This window comes from Melopsittacus undulatus, chromosome 4 (genome assembly GCF_012275295.1).
Source record: "Melopsittacus undulatus isolate bMelUnd1 chromosome 4, bMelUnd1.mat.Z, whole genome shotgun sequence".
Taxonomy (NCBI): domain Eukaryota; kingdom Metazoa; phylum Chordata; class Aves; order Psittaciformes; family Psittaculidae; genus Melopsittacus; species Melopsittacus undulatus.
In genome coordinates, this window is record NC_047530.1 from 82,463,362 (window position 1) to 82,486,626 (window position 23,265).

Consider the following 23,265-nt stretch of genomic DNA (forward strand, 5'->3'; position numbering starts at 1 on the left):
TGAAATGTGGCTCATAGCATCAGGTCTAGCTCCACAGTGCTGATGTCCTTAGAGCTTTTCCTTAGTCTGGCTGCTGAGCATTGTTAGTTATGTCCTTCTCACATGCCACAGTTTTTGTTCAGCAGCACCTAGATGGGTTCCCATTAAAGCCATGGAAAAGTGTCATATGTAGAGCAAAAGGATGGGTTTGGCTCTGGCTGTTGTCTGACTCGTTAAGCACAGGGTCTTTGTTTTGCTGGAAAACCTCGGCTCTCCAAGTGGATTCAGGCAACATCGGTCAATGATGTTGATGAGGTGGCTTGGCTAGAGGATCCAGCACAGCCACATCCCAGTACTGGGAGCTCCCTTCTTTTGATGTATGGTGGAGTAGTCCTTGCTGGACCCATGGCTTCATCTCCAACCACTGTTAACCAAGCTGGGTGAGGAAAGCAATCCTCAAAAACTGAGATGCCCAGGTAGGCTCAAGAATGTCCTTTTGTGAGGCAGATGGTGGCATTTGAAAGGAGCTGAAGCTTGGAAGTGGGATTAGGAAGCAGTTGTTGGTGTCACCACGGAGCCTCTCACCCTTGGAAGGCCAGATTGGAGCTAAGTGTGGGCTGCTGGCATGGTGTGCAAGGCATGCCATGCAGTGTGGGGACAGATGGCTCCTGCCCTGCAGGCACCATCAGGGAAATGCAACCTGGGATGCAGCCCTTCTATGGGGAGGATCAGCACCTGCCTTGTAGAGTCAGTGGGTAATTAAGAGCTGGGAGCAGAGCATTAAGGTTTGATCCTTGCTTCTGGAGCCTTTCCCAGAGGAGGCAGGATAACCCAGCACTGGCTGGGTTTGAAGGACAGCCCTGGGTGAGGATGTGTGATGGGAATGACAGGCCCTACAGTGGCTATGGCAGCTGGAAAGCATTGCAGCTACTCCTGGGGGGACTCAAAGGAAATTACAACCATTAGTTACTTTTCAAGGGACAGCCTCTGCTTCCCAACCTAGTAGTGCAAAGCAAGAAGGTGAAGGTGTGGACAGGTTTCACAATACCGATGTCAGCTGGGAAATCAGCCATAAGAGCTGAGGGAACAACCCCAATTTGTTGTCCTCTCCCTGATGAAGTCCCCCAGCTTCAGTGCTCCTCACATATTTTTTGGGATCCCAGGTAATTTGTAAGAGGAGCTTCCAGCACCTCCTCTGTGGGCTGCTCAGGCTGGGCATGCTGCAGGACAGGAGCACATTGCTTATGAGCATGGGACCTGTGACTGTGATAGCCACAGAAGATAAATTCATATGATCCAAATGTGCCTCTGCAAGTGAGCAGCGAGCAGCAAGGCTGGCCTGGAGGTGAGCCCTGACTGCAGGGATCTTAATCTTAAAATGGGGTGAGAGATGCTGGGAGGAGGTTGCGAGGCTGTCAGGTTACTTGTGACCCCACAGCTGCCTCACCCCATCCAATACATGATGCACAGTGCAGCCCCATCCTGTGCAGTGAGACTGCTTCCCTGGCATGGGGATTTACACTGTGGGGGGTCTTGCTTTTTCTGTACATGTAGGCTGTCAATAAACGAGAAAATTGAGTGAGGTGCTGGATTGCCTACCCAGGATTTAAGGTGGCTTCTCCATGTGTGTGTAGGGGAATTTAGGACAGGGGCTGCATTTTATTTGTTTGTTTGGGTTTCCTGTTGGGTTTGTGATTTGTTTCCTTTTAAAGTCCATAATGCAACAATTACATTGAGGCAAACTCCTACGGGAAGTGGAGCATACAGCATTCATGCTAATTAGCAGGTTGAGATAAAGCCCGGTGATAAGTACTTGGCTGGCTTTCACTTTGGCAGCCAAATTAAAAGGGAAAGAGGAAAATCACTCTGGGCAGACCCAAAATGGATGTTTCTTTGTTTTGCTCAGGGGGACCAAAAAGCTGGGGGAGGCTCTCTTCCGGGCCAGATGATGTGGTGGATACATGGTCTGAAATGCAAGATTGCATTTCCCTCCCAAGTATCTCCTGCAGAAGCAGAAAAGGGCTTTTCCCAGGGGATGGGAAGGAGGTGAGTTATACCCAGTGGATTAAACCCCAGTTTGGTACGAGCTCAGACACCCATGTGCCAGATGGAGACAGCCTCGGCTGCACCCCTGTGCGTGAACCAGGGATTCACCAGCCTGATGAGAGAGGACATCATGGTTTTGGGGGTCAGGGGTGCTGGTTTTGCTCTTGGGTTCAGCTTGTAAAGCTAAATTCAGGGGTTTATGGGGCTTTAGAGGTCCAGGAGCAAACTTGTCACACTTTGTGTCAGGCACTTAAATGCTTAATTTATTTAGAAAATAAACAGTTACTAAGTATAGGGCAGACCATTATTTTTTCTTACTGTGAATTGTAGTTTTAATTATAATAGAGTCAAAGGGAGAGGAAGCGAAAGTCCTAAATTATTCTAATGGGCAATAATTCAAGTGTAGGGATGCATACATGTATGTTCCCATGAGTTGCTGCACAGTGAACTCCTTTTTCACTCATGTCCCACCTGGACAAGGGAATTGCCACTTACCATATGGCCACACAGATCTCGTAGGGGTCCTCGCAGTAGGAGTTGAGGTTGCAGTTGCTGTAGCACACCTTCTCCTCGCAGGCTGGTGGCGTGGAGTCACACCACTTGCACAGGTTGGTCTTCAGGCTGCGGCGAGCTCTGGCACTGCAGGCTGCAGGGGCAGAGAGGTGGTGGAGGGTGAGTGTGGCCATGCTTGCCGGGAGTGGGGAAAAGTAACCACTGTTCTCAGCGATTTGCACACCAGTGGTGAAGAGGCCCAAATTGACCATTCTTTTTATAGCTTTGATTTCTGCTCCATTGCTTGGTCAAATGTGCTTTAGATGGTGCCAAAGCCTAGAGGAGATAGAGGGATGCTGGCACTGTGGAGGCAGGTCCGGATGGGTGAGAGCTTTTCAGAGCCTGGGAAGCCACAAAGAACCACATTTTCCTGCTGTTTCCCGTACTATTTATCATCAAGAGCAAGTTTATTTCTTCCTCTAAAACCCAGGCTGAAATCAGTGCCTCCCCTCATCCTGAGTGCATGCCACATCTGAAAAGTGACATCTCTAGTTCTCTGCATGCCTGAAGTCTTTGTTTATTCCCTTTCCTGGCGGAACGCATGACCAGGCTCTGGCAGCTTCCTCCTTTCCTGCTGCCTCCTCATCCTCCCTCTGCCTGTTCAATGAGCCCAGGCCAGGAAACATGTTTTCTGCCTGCTCCCCAAGCATCTGGTTTTGACAATAAACCATGGGCTGAGACTTCCTGAGCTCTGGGGCAACAGGGGCTGCTCCCTCCATGGCTTTGCTGCCTGCTCTGCCCTGGCCCAACATGAGATGCTCTCCTGCCCCTAGAGTGGCAGATCTGGCTGCAGTGGCAGGAATGGCTGCTGCCTGTGTGGGACTGCTCTGCATGTATCTCAAGGGCATAAAATTACCTCTATTTTTATACAAAGGGTGAATGAACTATGCTCAGTTAAGGGATAAATCCCAGCTAAATTTAAACTTCCTGTTTTAAGGCTGCTGAATGTCTTTTTCTATATCTGCATATAGAAAAAAAGAAGCCACTAAGTGGCTTATGTTGAAATATATATTTATAAATTTTCATTTAAATACACTCCAGAGTTTTCAGGTAGGAACTTGAACTCAGCAGTTAATTTTTTGAAGGTTTGGACCATCTGTGCTTCTTTGCTGCTGGAGTCCATCAGCACTGGGTGCTCCCAGCCCCTGTGAAAGGGGCAGTCATGGATCACTGTGCTACAACAGCTGTCACAGGGGTTTTCCATCACCAGTGTTAGTTTGAATAAGAAACAAACTGAGAGATCCCTGGCTGTGGCTTGCAAAGCCTCAGTCCTGCAAGCAGGGCTCTGCTGATACAGGAGCACACCCTGTGTGGGCAACCTGCAGCACTTCCTGCATTCTTCGTGGTCATAACTGTGACCTGCCCGAGGCCAATAGCCAAGCCTATGGTCCCTTTTTAACTCATATACTGTCCCAATGGCAAAAAGGGCATTTTAACTTCCCTGCTTCTCAAATTCGGGGCACACAGCCTGCTCTGAGGGCATCTCATGGCCCTGCTCAACTTCCCTTGTTGTCCCAGACCCCCCTCCATGTGACAGCCATAAATCACTGATGGAAGGTGCCTGCACAAAAATAAATCATTTACAAGCTCTCATGGCCTCCTATGTAGGGCCAAAGTTAACAGCAGAGGGGAAACCTGGCTGCAGAAGAAAAGCCTGTTGCACCTGAAGGCTGGAAGGAGGAAATTTTGGTTTAAATGACCCATGTGAGGCTTAAAATGCAGCTCAGCAGGGATTATGTCATGAAAGGTAGGGGGAGAGCCTGGAGCAGAACAAGTGAGGACGCTGCCCACAGTCTCTTGCACAGCATCCCACCTTCCCATCGGGCTGCTCTGGTCTTGCTGAGGCACCTAGGGATTTTGTGGGTTACCTCAACAAATTCAGTGCTTCCCATCTGTCGAAGGGTAGGCTACTGAAATGGTGACTTCAGCTGGGATTTGAAGCAATTGCAGCCAGCACAAGCTACCCACATCTCCCTGGCTTGCTCTGCCAGGGGAGGACTCAAAGGGTCCTGGGCAAAACTCCTCTCAAGTATAAGAGTTTTGGAGGTGGATCAGAAATTAAGCTCAACATTTGCATGGGGCTCCTGATCCACAGTGACAGCCACTGCACTCTACAAACTCCATCGGTGTTAGTACGTGGGAACAGAGAATTGAAGGTAACTTGGTTTCTTCCCCCAGACCCCAGCCCTACTACACCCAGGCTGTGCTCTGGTGATGTTGCCATATTTCTTCTTTCACCCCTTCAGCTCAACTTGTTCATTCCCTGGTTCCTGCTCATGCAGGACCATGGTCTCAGCACCATCACCCCAGGGGTATGTGGGGGCCCTGCAGAGGAGAAGCAAATGTATAAATATAGGCTGTAGATGTCACTGATGCAGAAGAGTGATGGAGTTTGTTATTCACAGCCACTTGCTATGTTATTTACTTATTTATCTCAAGGATTTACTTTAGGTCTCAGAGCAAAACATCAGCTCTGGCAGTTTTGTAGTTGTTCGTGTGGTGGGGATCTTGACTTGGCAGTTGTTTGTTCTGTGACGGGGGGAAGCCAGGGCAGCAGAAAGAGTTAAATATGGAAACAAGATCCAGAAATACAGTGGTAACCGGACAAAATTCTTTGGAGACAAATGGTTCTAAACTAGCTCAGGCTGCAGTTCTATTATCTGCTCTGCAAGAAAAGTCAGAGCAGGAATACCTGTTTTTTTCCCTACTTCTTCTTCTCCTAGGAAGAAAAAGAAGAGCACAAAGCCCACTGCAAGTTCCTTCAGGACTTTGTGTCCTTGAACCATTAGCTGGTAGGTGCAATTTAACTGCCACATCACTCATCTTGGCCCTGATTAGACCCAGATGAACACTTTCAATATTAATAGTTGGATGATTTAATAAAGCTGCACGAGCAGTAAAAGTAACAATACACTTCCATAAAGGGGTTCCAGATGTTGCCAAGGCAAATGCTAAACATCAAAATACAAACTTAAAAAAAAAAAGACAAAAAAAAAAGCAGGATAAGCAAAACTTGGAACAAACTATAAACTAATTAAATGTGGGTTGAGTTTTCCAAAAATAAATTGAAGCCATAAGGATGTTATGTGAGCCAATAAATAGTACAGTTAGTCAAAGTTACTGTGGAATGACAGTTGGAAAGATGGTTTCAAGTCACCGATAGGTGGGCTCACAGTGAGCTTGGCTTCCTATCAATAGGAAGGCTTGTTCTCTTGTGCACAAGAGTGGGATCAAGTCTTCTGGTATCTATAACGGGGACCCCAGAGAGGTTACTGAGAGAATATGAGATGTTTTTCAAGTAGAGGAATAAAGGACAAAACTACACCAAAATTGCCTGAGTCTCCTGCAAGAGCAACAGGGGTGATACCACCACCCAAGGACACCAGGATATTTTTTCATGCATGCTAGGGCAGCCCTCCAGCCTCTCATTGTCCTCAGGGCATCCATGCTTTCTGCTTGGCCATCTGCAAGGCCCACTGCTGTAATCAATAACCCATTCTCCTCCCCCCCCAGAAGAGAGTCATCTGAAACAGATCTCCCAGAGAATTTCATACTATCCCATCACTGCAGACGCGGAAGCAGTCAGCTCCCAACAGAGGAGCTTTTTGCTCAGGTGCCAATGGTGACTGCAGTGTAAGAACCCAGTGGGATAAATAGGGCTCTCATTAGCTTGTGTCTACCAATGCAGCCCCAGAGAGCAGGTAGGTCTTCCACCACCGAACTCTGGCTGCAGCTTTCTGCATACTCCAGTCCTCAAAGACGGTGAATCACTAAGGAGCAAGCCTGGGGTGCATGGAGATGGAGGCACAGTGCATTCATTACAGGGAAAGCTTTTCCTTCATCACTTCATAGCCAAAGTGATGGCAGGTAATGCATTTTTGCTGTGGGGCAGAATAAGCATTTTTAATTCTCAGTTATTCTCTCTAGCATGCTGGTTTGTGCTTGGTATGAGGTGTTAAGACACTTGAACTGCCCCCAGCTCTCCTCCTCATGAGGTGAAAGGGGACCAAGGCCTCTGCCATATAGGACTGCCATTATAGGACCTTCAGGTTATGCTCCATCTTTCCATAGTAAATTTACCTTAAATTGTTTTTTATTTTTCAAGGACAAACAAAAAAATGAACATTTTTAGCTAATTAATGTTCTACAGTGAGGTCTACCCCCTCTTTCCTGTGTTTCTCTAAGCACTCAGGGATGGGGCTGATGCTAACTCAGCAGTTGCACAGGGGTTCCCAACTTGCCAATACTGCAGTGGCTCCGGGAGCTCCCTGTGTTATCTTTTCCATGCAAGTCAGTCAGCCTGTAATCCCCAGGCTTTGCACTTGGAGACACTAAGGCCTGGGAGATTTGCTGCCATGCTGCGTGGCTTTCTCTGACAGCAGCACAATAAAACAGGACTGGGGAGCACCTCTGAGTGCACCCTCAGGAAGTTTGCTGATGACACCAAGCTGTGTGGTTTGGTTGATACGCTGGAGGGAAGGAATGCCATCCAGAGGGACCTTGACACACTTGTGAGGTGGGCTGATGCCAACCTTATGAAGTTTAACTATGCCAAGTGCAAGGTCCTACACCTGAGTCAGAGCAATCCCAGGCGCAGCTACAGGTTGGGCATAGAAGAGATTCAGAGCAGCCCTGCAGAGAAGGACTTAGGGGTGTGGGTCGATGAGAAAATGAACATGAGCCAGCTTCAGTGTGTGCTCACAGCCCAGAAACCAACCGTATTCTGGGCTGCATCAAAAGGAGCGTGACCAGCAGGTCCAAGGAGGTGATCCTGCCCCTCTGCTCTGCTCTTGTGAGACCTCACTTGGAGCACTGTGTGCAGTTCTGGTGTCCTCAACATAAAAAGGACATGGAACTGTTGGAACAAGTCCAGAGGAGGGCCACGAGGATGATCAGGGGACTGGAGCACCTCCCATATGAAGACAGGCTGAGAAAGTTGGGGCTGTTCAGCCTGGAGAAGAGAAGGCAGCGTGGAGACCTCATAGCAGCCTTCCAGTATCTGAAGGGGGCCTATAAGGATGCTGGTGAGGGACTCTTCATTAGGGACTGTAGTGACAGGACAAGGGGCAATGGGTTCAAACTTAAACAGGGGAAGTGTAGATTGGATATAAGGAGGAAGTTCTTTACTGTGAGGGTGGTGAGGTACTGGGATGGGTTGCCCAGGGAAGTTGTGAATGCTCCATCCCTGGCAGTGTTCAAGGCCAGGTTGGACAGAGCGTTGGGTGACATGGTTTAGTGTGAGGTGTTCCTGCCCATGGCAGGGGGGTTGGAACTAGATGATCTTGAGGTCCTTTCCAGCCCTAACTATTCTATGATTCTATAACCCTGCAGCCATTTCGCTCCTGGAAACACCCAGTAAGTAGTCTGATGGAAACCCAGCCTGTGCTGAGACCTGCTTTTCCACCTGGGTGACTCTGAGCTCAGCAGCAAGTTCTTCATCCACTTCTAAGTTTAGGATTAGGCTTTGCCTTGGCCTTTCGTGCATGATTATTGACATGACTACACAATAGCAGAGCCTCTCATAAAAGTATTATGAGAACAAACAAATTCCTTCCATATTATATCCAGTACCTGTTTTTAGGATTTCAGCAACAGTAGGGATGATGGACTCCACTCTCTTGCTGACCCATGTGAGAACACCAGGATTTCGGTTTTCTCCATTGGCAGGTTGCTTCTGAGCTGCTTCCTCCATAAAACAATCACTAGTGCCACAGATGGGCTACGCCAGGTTAATTCCTCTGTCCCTGATTGAAGGAGATCCTATGTAGGGTCAGAAGCCCCCACTGCAATTGTCTAGCATTACCTGTGTAACAGAGACCCCAGATTTCCTGTAGGCAGCTCCAGCCTGAGCTAGATCTGTCAGAAAGCACCTAGTCTCACTGTAGTGTTGCAGCATCTCCCCAGAACTAGACCTTAAGATGTTCATAGAATCATAGAATGGTTTGGGTTGGAAAGGACCTTAACATCACCCAGTTCCAATCCTCTGCTATGGGCAGGGACACCTTCTCCTAGACCAGGTTGCCCAAATCCCCTTCCAGCCTGGCCTTGAACACTGCTAGGGGTGCTACATTCACAACTTCCTTGGGCAACCTGTTCCAATGCCTCCTTTCAGATGCAGCTTGGCTTCCTCCAGCACAGTTTTGCTTCTCCAGTAGTGGAATCTGGTGCTACTTTCAGCTGTTGAACTGAAGAGGCTTTTTAGTACCAAGCCACTCTATCTATATGTTTTACAAAGATTGCGTCTTCATCTTCGTAGGAGAGGTAGAGCAGACCAAATGGAGCTGAAAAAACTTATTATCGCACTTTTTGCCCCTGCAGGACACAAACACCCAGATTCCCCATGAAACCCAGCAGTTCTCAGGCTGCATTCAGTTCAGAAGACCAGGCTCTGCCCTCAGGTATGTGGTCCCACATCGTTCTGCATAACAGATACTGCACTTGGCAGAGTGCGCTATGAAGCAAGATACGAGCCAGTAATGTTTCCTGGTGAATAAAAAAAGGCTGATTTTGATTGTGTTAGACATTAGTGCTTTCCAGTGCCAGAAAGGCATGCAGTATATATTTCTGGTTTGCTTGGATCTTCTTCAAACAGGCTGGTAACTGACTTATTCCACCACTTATTTTTCCTTTGTGAAAATATCCCTTTAAATTAAGTGTTTAGCAAATTCTGCTTAGTCCCATTACAAAGTAAATTGGGTATGAATTGTACCAGCAGACTTCTCCAATCTCTTTCAGATGCTTAAATTACATCATGATCTAACTTCACCCCAGGGAGAGATGAGCTCTGCAGGATATTGTCTGTCCTTCTGCTTTGGTAATCTCCGGTGTTGCTGGGTACCATTTACAAGTTTTCTGTGCTTCTGCCCAGTGACCCTGCTTCTGGGGCATTGGGACATTTCATAGAGCAGTACCCTAGGGTCATGCCCCAACAAAGCCAGTACTGCTGAGACAATATCTGGCACTTGGCAGGGAGGATTTGGCCAGAGGGATTTCTCTTTGATTTCAGTCAGTTGATGTCTATGCCTGTGGATGAGGACAGGGGCAGTGCACCCAACCCCAGTTCTTCCGTCTGCCCTTAGGACTGCTTCTCTCCTCCGTCCACTGTCACAGCCCATCTTGTTCTTGCCCAAGGCAATGAAATTGGGCAACACCAGGGATCACTCTCCTCCACCCGCGGCAAGATGTTTCCCCTCCGGGAGATATCAAATTTCCTGCACCCCGGATTTCACTTTCTGTTCCCCCAGAGCTGCTCCTGCTGGGTGAACCCGTGTTCAATCCCTCTGGGACTGCTTCCCGGAGGTCTGGGTGCCAGTGCTGGGGTGGGCTGGCAGGGAGCAGGCATGCTGCTGCAGGATGGCCAGGCTGGTGGGGATGCCTGTGACCAGAGGGCTGCACAGGCAATTATCTGCCATATTGTGCTCTTGCTTGTGTTTAAAAACAACAACAGCTCAACTGACTCATAGATCCTACTGCCTCTGAGTCATTTTTTATTTCTGGATTTCACTGCTCTGCCCTTTGCAATGAAAGGAGTTGCATGCGCGCGCACACACACATCGAGTTCACATTTGTTTTTCCCCTATAAAAACAAAACGATTTCCATACCATTAATGAAACAGAAAAGATTTTGACATCGTGTACCCTGGCTTTTATTTTCCATTGTATAAACTCTGCAGATGAAATAATGATGGTTGTAAAGTAAACCTCTCTCTTTTTTTTTTTTTTTTCCTTTCCCTTTCCAGGCAGCTTCTTTTTGAAATAGCAATAGGGAGTCACTTACAGACTTGGCTCATGCTGAGCCTGTAGTAATTAACCCCTTAATCCCTAGCTTTTCCTCTGCTGGTATTTAACCACAGCGTGGGCGAAGGCAGCAGCAGCTCTCCCCTGGGATTATAAGTAAAGTAAGGGAGCAGAGCAGGCAGGGAAATGTGGGAAAGGAGGAGAAGAGCTGGCCCATTGCAGTGGAGTGTGCTTGGAGCGATGGTTCTGTGGGTTGGACAGCTTTCCTGGGAGAGCTTGGGCACTCGCACTGCTGTCTTCCTGCACACCTCACTCTTCTGGGTGCAAGTCAGCACCACTGTTTTGTGTTTAGTCTGGCAGCCCCATCCTGGGTTGTCCCCTTTCCGCCTCACTCCCTGGGCACCAGCACTGACACCTCAGCAGAGCGTCCTCTCTCCTCCACGCCACCACTGAGGAAACACTCTGCGGTACACAGTTTAATTGCCAAATAGTGCTCTTTCTGTTTACGGGGCCGTTATGATTTAACAAAGTACTCAGAGGAAAATAAATGAGGTGAGGTAATGCCCTATGCAAGCAGCAGATACAGCTGGAGCTGGGTGCACAAGCACGTGCCTGCCTTGCCCTGTGGGATGGGGTGAGCTGCCCTCTCCGCAGGAGTGAGAGCTCTGCTTTTTGATATACCCTTACCATAACACACGGTCTGTCCAGGCAATCTGCCTGTCTTCAAGGCTTCTAAACACACCACAAGCATTTTTTCTAATCACATCTACTGTGCAGCAGCACAACCCCTCATCCCCCTAGCATCGGGTTCAGATGCTTCACCGGTGCCGGGCCCAGGTGGGTTACTGACACCAGCTGAGGTACTGTTACTTTTCCTAAAGTGGATGACGTGTTTCATATTATTTCTCTTGGATTTATTAAGCATTATGTAACTGCTAACCAGTCCCACATGCGATGCAACCGCTGCTTATTCCGTGTCAGTGGAAAGTAAACAAAAAACGTGTTCTGAAGTGGTTGAACTGAAATTAATTTCCACATGCAAAGCAGTTCCTGGAGGATCTTCCCCATCTCCACGCAGCTACTTTGCATCCAAGCTCTCATGCAAACCATTAGAAAAGAGTTATGGAAGAATTGCATGCTTAGCATGACAGGGCGTTACAAGCAAATCCTCTCCATTTACTCCCAAGAAGCTATTAAGATAAAGTTTATTTCACTTAATTATTTTTAAGCATCTTTGTGGACTTCTGTTGCTCCTTGGAACATGTTATGCTTGCATACTGTTTGCCTTTTAGCTGGAGAGTTACTTCAAACATGAAAATTACTCACCAAAGAAAGTTTAACATCAAGTCTGAAAAGCAAAGCAAGCCAGCACTGCAGACCTGAGGTCCTGAAGCCCAGCAGATCCAGCCCAACATGATGGGGAGGATGTTCTGCCCTTGCTCAGCTTTGGAAGGACTAGAAACACCAGGTGAGGCAAAAACTATACTCCCATTAGACTCTGAACTCAAGCTCTTTCAGCAGCATTCTTCTTCCTGATGTTATAGACAACATCCTTCCTATTACCATCAGTCTGCACCCAGAGATGTTGAGCTGAAGGTGGAGGAACAGAGATTGGATGAAACACAAGTGGCCCTGTACTATTTAATTTGTTTTTCTCACTGTCTTTGAAACATTCAGCAATGTCTGAAAATGTTGTGTGTATTTCTCTATCTATTTTGCTGATGTTCTTCACTGAAACATCAGCAAAGTCAGTGGCTGGGGTTTACCCAGGTGCATGTTATTTGCACTGGTTTTCCATATGCCCCTAGGGCACCCAGGCACATGCTTCACCAGGCAAGTAGCTAAATCCAAATTAAGCTGAGTTGCCGAATTACACCTGACTGGGCTGATGGATCATGTTACAGCATTTGCCACTTGCTGGGCAACATTCTGTTTGAACAGAATGTTGGTACCATGCCATGATCCCAGGGGAAGATGATGGGTCCTGAAGGGGCAAAACAGGACAACCCTGTAGGGGATGCTGGTGGGCAAGTTCACAGCTCCATGTGCAGATAGCCTTGTGCTGACTCCTTCAATGAGCAAAGCTGTCCTAAAACCAGAAGAGAACCCATAAGTTAGGGGCTTGGGGGCCATTCTGAAAACCTGTTTATCCACTTGAGATGTGAGCAGTAATGCTCTGCATCTGTCATTGAAAAGGTGGCCTGAGGGAGAGTTGAAGCACGGGAGTCCCTCAAGTCACACAGAACAGCAGTTTAACACAGGATCTTTTCATTTCATAAGTGCCAAGTGTGTGCCGGCTGTTGCAGGTTGCTGAGTAATTACAGTCCCATTACCATGCCAGGCAAAAACCTCCCTGGCAGACAAAAGAAGTTGTGAGTTTGCCTTATAACAACTGTACTTATCCCATTAGGCATCTGAAGGTCGCTGGTTAAGTACTGGGCTATGAAAGTCAAATGGGAAGAGCTATGATTCAAACCAAGTCCCACTCTGTCATCCTGTGTCTGAAGGTGCAACCTAAGACCTCTGCTGGCAACAATTCCTTTAATTGAACCTATTGCCCCTATTTCTTCCTCTTCTGTACCTTCTACTGCTCTTCCTACCCACGTGCAGCATTGGAAAAGCTCTGATATGGTAAGCCAAGCCAGCAGGACAGCCTGAGCAACAAGTCTGGGGACTGGGAGACACTAAACTCCACAGCTGGGACTCAGGCAAGGAAAAGCTATACATACATCCAATCCCATGCGGTTACTCTACCAGCATCACACCATGGCCCCACAGCCACAGCAACTCCCACCAGCCCAGATGGTGCATGAGGGAACATGCTATTTCTCTTTGTGGGGTGGAAAGCAGAGAAATTTATTCAAGGCCCAAGGAGGAGGTGAAACTGCTGTGTACAATGTTTATAAGCAATTTTAGCAACCTTGCCAGTGCCTCTGTGTATCGGGCATTTGTAGGGTAAAGCAATGCTTTAGCGTATGCCAGGGTATGGTGTGTGTATGCTGCCAGTGAAGTTTGTAGAGGGCTAAGCTAGCACATCACCCATGGAAAGTGCCTTCTGATGACTGGGGATTTGCACACCATGTTTTCAGGGGGATCTTTAAAGATCACTTTGCAGTGATCCAGTTTTGACTGAAGCCTAGTCTTAAAAATGAGTCCCTTCTTCCTTCCTCCCACATTGGCTGGGAGAAAGAGTCACAGCCTGGCCATGCATGGTTGGTTTGAGCTCATTTTTTTGCAAGTTGTTCCATAAATTGCTGAGGATTTAACAGTATTAGCGGGTCTGGGAGCTGAAAGGCAGAAGGTAAGAGTCAACAAACTCCACAATGCTGTTGCCATCGTTCTTGTTGCTCTTGTTTCTCCAGAGTTTCCAGCAGTCTATCCTATATCCTATTTAACAGCAGCTTCTGCACCTCATTCTGAAGAAGACAGAGCAGAGAGGAGTCCCCCACTCTAACTTGAAAAGCAGCAGCAATGAACCTGACAGCAAAAGCAAGAGAGCTGCAAGTCGGTTGCAGACGTTGCTCTGTCTTAACTACTGCAACTCAAGTAAACTGCTGCACAGCAGGTTTGGTTTTTTGGTTTGGTTTGGTTTCTTTACTTTTATCAGCCCACTTTACTCTGGAATTCAGTTCTGTGTATATTTTTCAGGCTCTGCAGGAAACCTGGATCTTCATGAATAGATGGAATTGAAATTTAAAGGTATTGTCCAAAGATGTAAACATGTCAGAAACATTATCTGGGTCACATTTGGGCAACAGGGTTCGCTCTGTTTTAAGTGCAAATGGTTTACTGATGATTTACATGAACTTCCTGAGGAGTGTTTGAAATTCCTGGCACACATTCGATTTACCATCTGCTAGAAGGACTTTCAAGAGTCCGCAAAGAGACGTTATGCTGGAGCTGCTCTTCCAATCTTGGGTGGACTTTTCCTTATTGACTAGTTTTGATTTTTTTACATTTGCATTATTTGGATTCCCAATGCGAAATGGGGCTTGCAAGGGACTGTGCGATGTGCTGCCAGGGCAGACAGGTTCCGTTACTTCTCTGTCCATGTGCTGTCATCAAGTTGTTCCAGCACTGCCCATTCTTTATGTCTGCTAAAATTATTATGAGTTTTGCCCTCATTTAGACCAGCTCTAACAGCAATTAAATAATTTGTGCTGTCAGAGGGAACTTGAACTTGAACCTAGCTTGGGTTACAGACTCAAAAAACTTTCTTGCTTCTTCTAAAGCGTCCCACATTTAGCATATAAATAGATGGTGCATTCTTCTCTTTCACTTCTTTCTTGATCTCTTGAAAAAATATCTTCTAAGGAGCTTGTATTCTAACTTACCAGAAAGCACTGTCCAATAGGGCAGAATTCAATGTGAATATCTTCCGTTTTTGTAAGCAGGTCTATGGTAGGAGGGAAGAGGCAAGCAGGTTTTTGGAAAGGAATTTTTGCAGGAATGGAACAGGAGGCTGTTACAGGGCCTGAAGTGCATTTTCTCTGCACACGAAAGTAACAGGAGCTTGCATGTCTGTGTGATACCTCTCAAGGGATCCATCTTGCTGGTGAAGGTTCCGCAGATCACAGCCCTGGGTCAGAGCTGCAGCTCAGCTCCAGGGAGCCTCGGTGGCTCCAGGGGATGAGGTACATGGGACAAAGCTGCTGTTCTAGCATGGAGGAACAGACAAAGAGGGAAATGTTCTCTGTTCACCACCCCCCACTCTGAGATCTCATAATTTTGCAGTGGTGCATTGTCTTTCCAAGTCAGTATCCTTCCCCAGGACACCACTGAAAGGTGTCACAGTCTGGATATCGCTAAGCAATGTTGCCGCCCAAAAGCTGCCTCCCAGGCCACAGCCTGTTGCAAAGGTAATAGCCCTGGCATGGGTGAGAAAAACAAGCTTGGCCACTTGTGACGCTATTTACAGACAGGTGAGCGCAAATATGTATATTTGTGCTCAGAGCAAATATACAGAGCAAAACCAGAGCTCGATGTATGCTGAGATCTGTAGCCAAACAATTTGCTGATAGGAATCCCCTCTGGTGGGAATATCTGCAACCATTTTCTACCACTGACTGCCTTTTGACATATTAAAGGCATGGCAGGAACTGAGCTCCCAGGGGATTCATTGGTCTTATTTCTGTGGACACTTGTACCCTGGGTCTATTTGAAGAAGGATGATTCATTCAACTGCTCATTGCTTATGGCTCTGTGTGTCACTTCCCATTGTAAGAAGAAGGGTCTTGTTTGCTATCATGGACTGGTTGGACTAATTTTGGGATAGATCTAGTGTGGAAAAAATGCTTTATGCAGCAAGACAGCAGCTGATTCAGTTACTTCCATGCTGGATGTTAGTGTCTAGAGTCTCCCAGGCAGGAAATTTTATCAAGCAAAATCAGACAGATGTTCCTCATCGTGGCCCAGCTGTGTTAACTAGTGCCCTGCTCTGTCAAACATTGTCAGAGGACATGGGCATTCATCTTGCATGAGTGGCATCTTATGAAAGATCCACCTGAAAACAGGAATGGATCTTTTGAAAGAAATACCTATACCAGCATTAGTTATAAAGACCTTTGTAGCATGTGTGGTCATGGCCCTCCTAAGAACTGTTTACAGGAAGGGGTCTGATTTCCTGATTTTGCAGAAGAGAAGAAATCTTCTCTAGATTTCCAGTGCTGGGCACAGTATGGATTCCTATTGGCAGTATAATCTTTCTGACGGGGTGCACAGTGCACCAAGGCAACACAGGACACAGTCAAGCCTTCTGGTTTGGGATGGCTAAAGTGAGAAGGGATCAGTATCAAAATCTGAGTTTCACATTGTTGATTTAAAAAAAAAGACATTTAACAACCAGCAGGCCAGGAACTTCAGCATGTCTCTGGGCCTCCCAGAAGCAGCAACAAAAGTGTGTTGTTCCCAGAAGGAACATCCTCACAGATGTATTGAAGGGACTGTTTACTGTCCACTGACATGAAAAGATTAGGAGATGCTCAGATATTGGGGCAAGGAGATGCCTTATTAAATGACTGGATCTGATCAGTTGGTGTCACCTTAGGTGATTGATTCAGGGCTCAGCCCTGCCTAGACCCCAGACCTGGGCAATAAACCAGCCCTGTCTGCTGACTGCCATGGTTGCACTGGTGCCAGTTGCTGCCACAAGCTCACCTGCACTATTTTGCATGCAGGGCACATATTAGAGTGTGACAGCCCTGGAGACATGGACTGTCCAGCTCCCAGGCTCTGACCAGGCATGGTCAGAGGACTTGCCATGATACGCTGCAAGTCAGGGACAACAGCTCTTAGCAGGCTGAGTGAAAGCAGGCAACGTTTCCTTCAGATACCTTCAGGCATCATCAGCATTGACTCTGGAGCCAGGAAGCTGCTGGACAGAGCTTTCTTTGGACCTCTGTTCACTCTGAAGGGCTGTAGTTTCATGTCCAGTAGAGAGTAAATGACATGGAGCTGAAACAACATCTTCATCCACAGCATGCTGTATTGCTGCAGGCCCAGGCAGAGCGTATGATAATGCTTCAACCATGCAGAGAATGAGTCGTGGCCAAGGCATGGGTTGAACTGGAGCGTAGGACTCTGCAAGTGACACTCAGCAGCTGCCACCACTGGAACAGCACATCAGCTCCCCATTACAGCTTGCCTCCTGCTGATCGCTGCAAAATGCACACTGCAAATGCTGAAATGGCCTTCTTTTTAATAAGTTTTTTTTTTGTTTTAATATTGAATCCAGATATAAATAATTCTGTCTAGTCAAGGGTGACACTTGGGCTGAGGCATATCCTTGGAGCTTCTAGAATCCATGTGGCAATTGTCCTCCGTTCAGTGCAGACTGGCAGGCTGCGGTGTACAGCTAGATATATTAATTGCCCCAATGCTGAGATGCATTTGTATATAAATCAGCTATCGTTTGTCAGGCATGTTCCGGGCTTATCAGTGGGAAGCAAAACACTGCAGTGGAACAGCTCCATGAAAGGGTAAGTCCTGGAGTGGCATAATTGTTGGGAGCATGAGCTGCAGAGGAGCTTGCATGTTAAACAGGCTCTCTCACTTCTAAAAGTTTAACAGCTACCAGGAGCTGGCAGGAGAGAGTTTTAGCCCTGCATGGGGTGTAACATAAAGATGAACCGACAATCAAGAAATATTACTCTGGTGGAGGTTACAGACCCTTTCCGGAGGCAGGATCACAACAGTCATCTCTGAACTCGGGGATGTGCATGCAATCAGGGCCAAGATGGCTTTCAGCCACCCCTTCATTTCCCCCTGAAGATCCCTAAGGAAATGTTATCCCACAGTTGGGGTCCAGCATGGAGATAATGTAGCTGTAATCCACAGGTTTGATAAGGCAAGCAGCCATCAGTAGCGTTATCTCCCCTCTACATGGAGGCCCCTTCCAGTGCAAGGCTTTCACTTGGCACACAGTGCTAAACATTGGATGTGAAAAGAGCAAAGTGTGTGGGAGCTGCTGATTTTGTCTCCTTGGTGGGACTGTTTTCTTTTAATAAAAAGATCAGATGCTGTGCTTCCTTGAAAACACGACAATCTATGGGAGAGTTCATTAGTTTATGGCAAGCTGCAACGCTGTGCAGCCCTGCTGAAAGCAAATGTTGTTGCAAAGAGTTATCACTAAGGGGAGAGGAAAATAGTGTTCTGAGGAAATAAGCTCAACAGAGCAAACCATGAAACAATATGAAGCTGTGGAGGACAGGCAGTAGAGTTGAATACTTTCTCAGAATAAAAGCCCCCAGTCACCTGTTTTTAATGCCAATGTTTGCTTTCTGCATATTCGGTGAATGTGTGGGATACATCTGTTCAGGACTCCATTTCTAATGGGAGCAACAAATGTGATTGCAGCTGGCTGAACTTTTTTACTACTAGTACACAAAAATGTCTTTGTGGCCATCATTAATAGTGATAACACCAGTGAAACACCGTTAGAAATCAGGTTTGGGTTTGGTTTTCTTAGAAGATGGTGTGTTTTAATTTTATGATCCGTGGAATTCTATTTCAAAAAGGACATTGCTCCCAAATGCTCCCCACAAAAACACAAATTTGAGTAGTTTTAATGGTGACCAGCCCCTCTCAGGCCTGAGTAAAGCTGGAGATGCAAGGGGAGAGGAAATGCCTGCTTTCATAAATCAGATCTAGCTGTACACTGCCAGCTTCAGTTAGTCTAACTTGCACCAGGGCTGAAACTGCAGCATCAGGTTTGGAGAAGTGTACAGGCAAATTCAAAATAATCCATCACTTTCCTTGCTGAGCCTCACACCACTTCCAACACTGCAGAGGACACCAGGTTTGCATTGTCACGGTTTTTCTTGTGCTTTCCCCTTTCATTTCCTAACTGGAGAATGGATTGCAATTTTGTTCTTATTTAGCCTCATGGTAGGATGGGCAAGTTTCTCCTTCAGGCGGTGGAATGCTGTGCCTGCTTCCAACCCAGCTACCAACATCCAGCCAACATGGGACCCCTGCAGCCCCCTGGTTTGTTTTGAGGGTGATAATTTCTTCTTTGGTGTTTTGGCTGCCTTAAAAACAAAACCAAAGCAAAATATGCTGCTACTTGAGAAGGACTGTCATAACCCTGCACCCATGTGTCCTGGGGTGGGCAGCACCCACCTCCATGTGCTGCATAGCCTCGGAGGAGAGGTCTGCTCTGCTGCTCCAGCTCAGCCTTGGACATGCAAAGCCCTTTTCCGCAAATGGATGAATTTGCTTGTGAAATGGAGGGTGACTCTTCCTTCATCCTCTTCCTTCTCTCATGCTCTCACTAGCTCAGGTTTCACCCCATGTTACTGGATTGTGTGTATAATTGGTGTTGGGCTGCAATCCCAACAGCTCCCCTGCCTGAGGAGCAGGCTGGAGCTTGGTGGCCGTATGACCCCTGGTTTAGTTCTGGCGACCTGAGAAATGAAAGGCCAACTTCTTGAATGAGCTGCCTGAGGAGCCTGGGATAGGTCAGAGATTTCTTGAGCAGATCAAAAGCCAGAGATGTTTTCCTGACAGCTCTGGAGCTCCCTGTCATGATTTATGAATTATATATGCTACATGTATTTAGCCAAAGAGGCTCATTGCAAGAACTGGGGCTGGTTTGTGTAAGCAGGGACGAGCATGTGGCTTCAGAGAGCCAGCACCTGCCAAGAGATACCACCTTGAATGTGCTTTCTGTGGAGCCATCCTAGTGCCTTGAGGGACAGTGGCAAAGGGAGTCCAGGAGAGTCATACCAAAAAATGTTAGGATATTTTAGCAAGCCAGCATTTTAATAGGAGACTGAGTTATGGGAAAGCAGACCCAAACCTGGACTTGCAGCAGCAGACCTGCAACTTTCCCTTGTTTCACAAATCATCTTTCTCTTTCTTTGGAGCTTCAGCAGATCCCCTGGGGTACAGCTCTCCCTTCCTAAGTGCTATATGCCCTGGCAGATGCTAAGTTTCATATCCTCTTTTGGATGTTGAATGCCCAAAGGCACTCTGCTTGGCTCCTGGGGCTCTTCATGCCCTGGGAGCTGTCGTCACACCAGTGACACTTAGCTCACGTTCTTTGGGTTGTCTCAACAGCTCAGAGGGTTGTGGTGCTTTCCTCTCCATGAGACAAGATTTCACTCACCCCCATGCATGCATGACCTGCCCTGAGCCCTGTTCCTGACAGATCACAAGGGAGACTTTCCTGATTCCGATACAAAACAGAGCAGGAAAACTCCTGTTTATTAACTTTAAGGCTGTAGTGTTTCCATGTGCACAATACAGTAATCCTGATATCAAGTACGTAGCTTCTGAATGGGTTATAGTCTGCTGAGCAGATAATCGTGCAGTCTTGAAGGCTTTGAGCACAAAAGTTCACCACATCCTGAGCCTGAGTAATTACCTGTTAGAACAACTTTACTGTGTTGTGCTCTAACACAAAAACACCCGGTTTTAGCTTCCAGCATGTAAATGTTGTTTTTCCTGTGTCCCATAGAAGAGGAAGCCTTTTGCCAGAAAGTATCTTTCTGGGACCTGGTTACAGATGATGCCTTGCTCAGCTCCCAGCTCCTTCCTCTCCAAACCAAAGACACTGAAAGCCCTCAGCCCCTGCACTGTCAGACAAATTTTGCAGTCCCCAATGATCCTTGTAATTATTTTTGTCTTAGGTTAGGTAAATCCAGAACCGTGCCAGCTCTCTGCTCTGGAAGGATTCCCTGCTCACCTGCATGAGTTTGTGTTAGCAGTGGTGCAACTCCAGCTCCTGTCTGCACCTCCCACTGAGAAAGCCACGTAAAAATGCTGCCCTCCAGCAGCCACTCTCACTGGGGAGAAGTTTAAGGGTAGATTTTTGGAAACCTTGCTAGGGCTGGCCAGGGAAAAATGGGGAAATCCAGTAGCTGAAATTTCAGTCTATCAGTCTACAGTCCTTTTCTCTACCACATAAGGGTGAAATCGGTCAGATGTGCTGTCTGATCTCAACCATATTAGTGATAAAGGGATAGAGACACATAATGTGGAGCACAAATTGGGATCTCTCCTGCTTTCGTGTAAATTCTTAGGGAGAGCAGCAAAGGCCCTAATGATGCTCAGATGGAGCTACTCTGGGATAAGTGAAATGCAATCTGGGCCATGGCAAGGCTTTAATCTCTGTGCTATGACGAGTGATTTTTCTGCTCTCACCAAGCTGAGTTGTGGGATTTATTGCTTGAAGAACAGCTGGATGTCAATTTTCCATCAATGTAGGGAATCTGCTTTTCCCTTCTTCCTAAAGTCAATACAAAGTGGGATCCCAGGGTACTTTACTGCCTCAGAATGACTGTAGGGTCAATCTTAGCCCTGTATGTTCAGGGAAGTGGATGTAGCTCCAGAAGATGTCTATCATTGTTGAGCTGAATCACAGAAAACAAGCTTTGGCTTACTTTTTTTTTTTCCCCACACAGAGGCGAATTTTGTCAGCATATCACTCATATAACCTTTTGGATGAACTTAGTAATCATAATATGTTTTGGTTTGGCTTCTTTCAGATTAAAACCCTTGCCTTTCAGAAAAAGGAAGCCATAAGTTAAATAACTCCAAAATTAGGTATTTCTGAAGGATAATTAGTGGTCTTCTTTCTTACCAAAACCAACCCAAGGCTGTGCTTTAAATAATACCTTGTAATAATTCCTTCAGTTCTGCTCCAAATGTGATTAATTTAGCAGGATGTTATCAGTATAGCGTCCTACATTTCAAACCACATTTTAGGGTATTATCTACAACAAAGGATTCTATGTATCTCCATAACTTTCTGAAAAGTCAAAAAGACCTTTTGTCCTAAGTCCCCCCATCTGTGTCTCTTTGCTTCCAGAGTTGCAGGAAGGCTTGTGTTTGCTACACACCAACTGATCATATTCTTTCATTCCCTATTCCTGTAGATAGGGGGACCCCTGTAAAGTGAATGCAAATACAGATCCCTGCCCCCAGTTGTTTCACTTGGATGCAAAAATATTGGAATTATAATCCTTCTACTTCATTGCTTTGAGCAAAAAGCAATTTCAGTTGCATTGGAATTTTCACAGAGAGGGGAATGGGTCTGTGTTTGTAAAAAAGTTCACAGTAAAAAGTGCCATTGTCCATGCAAATATATAAATATATACTATATAGGGATATATGTGTGTATACACATACATAGGCATTGTATATACAGAAAGACACACACACATACTTAGGAGATGTGTATATAACACTCACTTATATACAAATCTATTCCCTGTTATAAAACGATCATCAAGATATAAACCAGAGAAGTTAAACCATGGATAGGCACATTTTCAAGTGCTGTTGAAGGAAAAAGCGCTACCAAAACTGATACAGGGCACTCATTACAAAGAAATCTTTACGTAAGTGCTGGAAAGGTTTGCTGAATAACCAGATGTTGTTGCAAAGACACTTCTCCTCCCCCTCTCCCCACTTCTTCTTTCTTTAATAGTTCGATTAATTCTGTGCTTAAAGCGGGGCTGATAAAAGTTCTAAGCTGCAAACTTCACCACATCTGGACACTGTTGAAGCCAGATCAGTCAGCGGTGCACTTCAGTTGCTTTTAATCTCCCTCAATAAAATAAAAACTTCCAACAAGTAATGCTGACCTATATATATTTTTGCACTGTAAACATTGACATCTGTGATCTGCTCCAAGCAAGCACGCAGTGCTTTTCACCAAGGCAATCGCTCGCCCTTTGCCGTAAGAGAAATACACAGCTGATGCAGTCGTAGCAGTGTATTCTACTAAACTCTCAGCTATTTCCAATCCTCCATCTAATTGCTGTCAGGGGAGGAATCAAAGGTTAGCTATTTTGCTGGAGGAAGGAAAAATAAACGACCTCACATAGTATGTTGCTTAACATACTCTGCCTAACCAGAAACATTTTTGTACTCACAGAAGGAGAGCAGCAGCAAGGAAAGCAGACCCAGTCTTCTCCAGTAACCCATTTTCTGGATCCTGCCACAACCAGAAGCCCGGCTTCACGGCGGTGACCAATTCATCTTCCCTCGGTGCAGCCCATCTTCTACATTTCTGCTGTCAAGCCCAGAGCCCCGAGTTTGCGAGGCTCCCGGCTAGGCTTGCCGGGAAGGCGGATCCAGCCGCTAAAGCCCAGCTGTGTGTGGGGTCCGCCCAGGAACTGCAGTTTATGAGCAAGCTAAGCCCAACTCTCCTCTTGAAATACATACAGATATGGGAAGGGGGGAGCTGGGGGAAGAAGCCCAGCTCTGAGAAAAGGAGTTTGATTTCTTTTTGTTCCAATGACAATGCGGACCTGCTCCCAGCTCCATAAAATCTGAGGATCTTCGGAGGGGACCTAATGTCTGCTGCATGCATCTAATCAAAAAGGCATAGGTACTCCTGCATGCCTCTCTCATCTGAACTAAACACAGAAGGTAATGCTTCAATATGCTGAACTGCCATTAATTTGATACTTTTCCTCCCCTTTTTAGAAATTAACTCTATCT

General features: G+C 46.6%; 1 protein-coding gene across 1 annotated transcript in view; it reads right to left on the reverse strand.

Annotated features, from left to right (window-relative positions):
* Positions 1 to 22,878, reverse strand: part of LOC101881382 (TGF-beta receptor type-2-like) — a 34,090-nt gene extending 11,212 nt beyond the window's left edge. Inside the window, exons 1-2 of the mRNA XM_031053282.2 lie at positions 22,695 to 22,878; positions 2,521 to 2,671 (exon numbers count right to left, since the gene is read on the reverse strand). Coding sequence (XP_030909142.1) covers positions 2,521 to 2,671; positions 22,695 to 22,746 — 203 coding nt within the window. The 5' untranslated portion in view covers positions 22,747 to 22,878. The remainder of the gene's footprint in view (positions 1 to 2,520; positions 2,672 to 22,694) is intronic.
* Between the last annotated feature and the right edge of the window lie 387 nt (positions 22,879 to 23,265).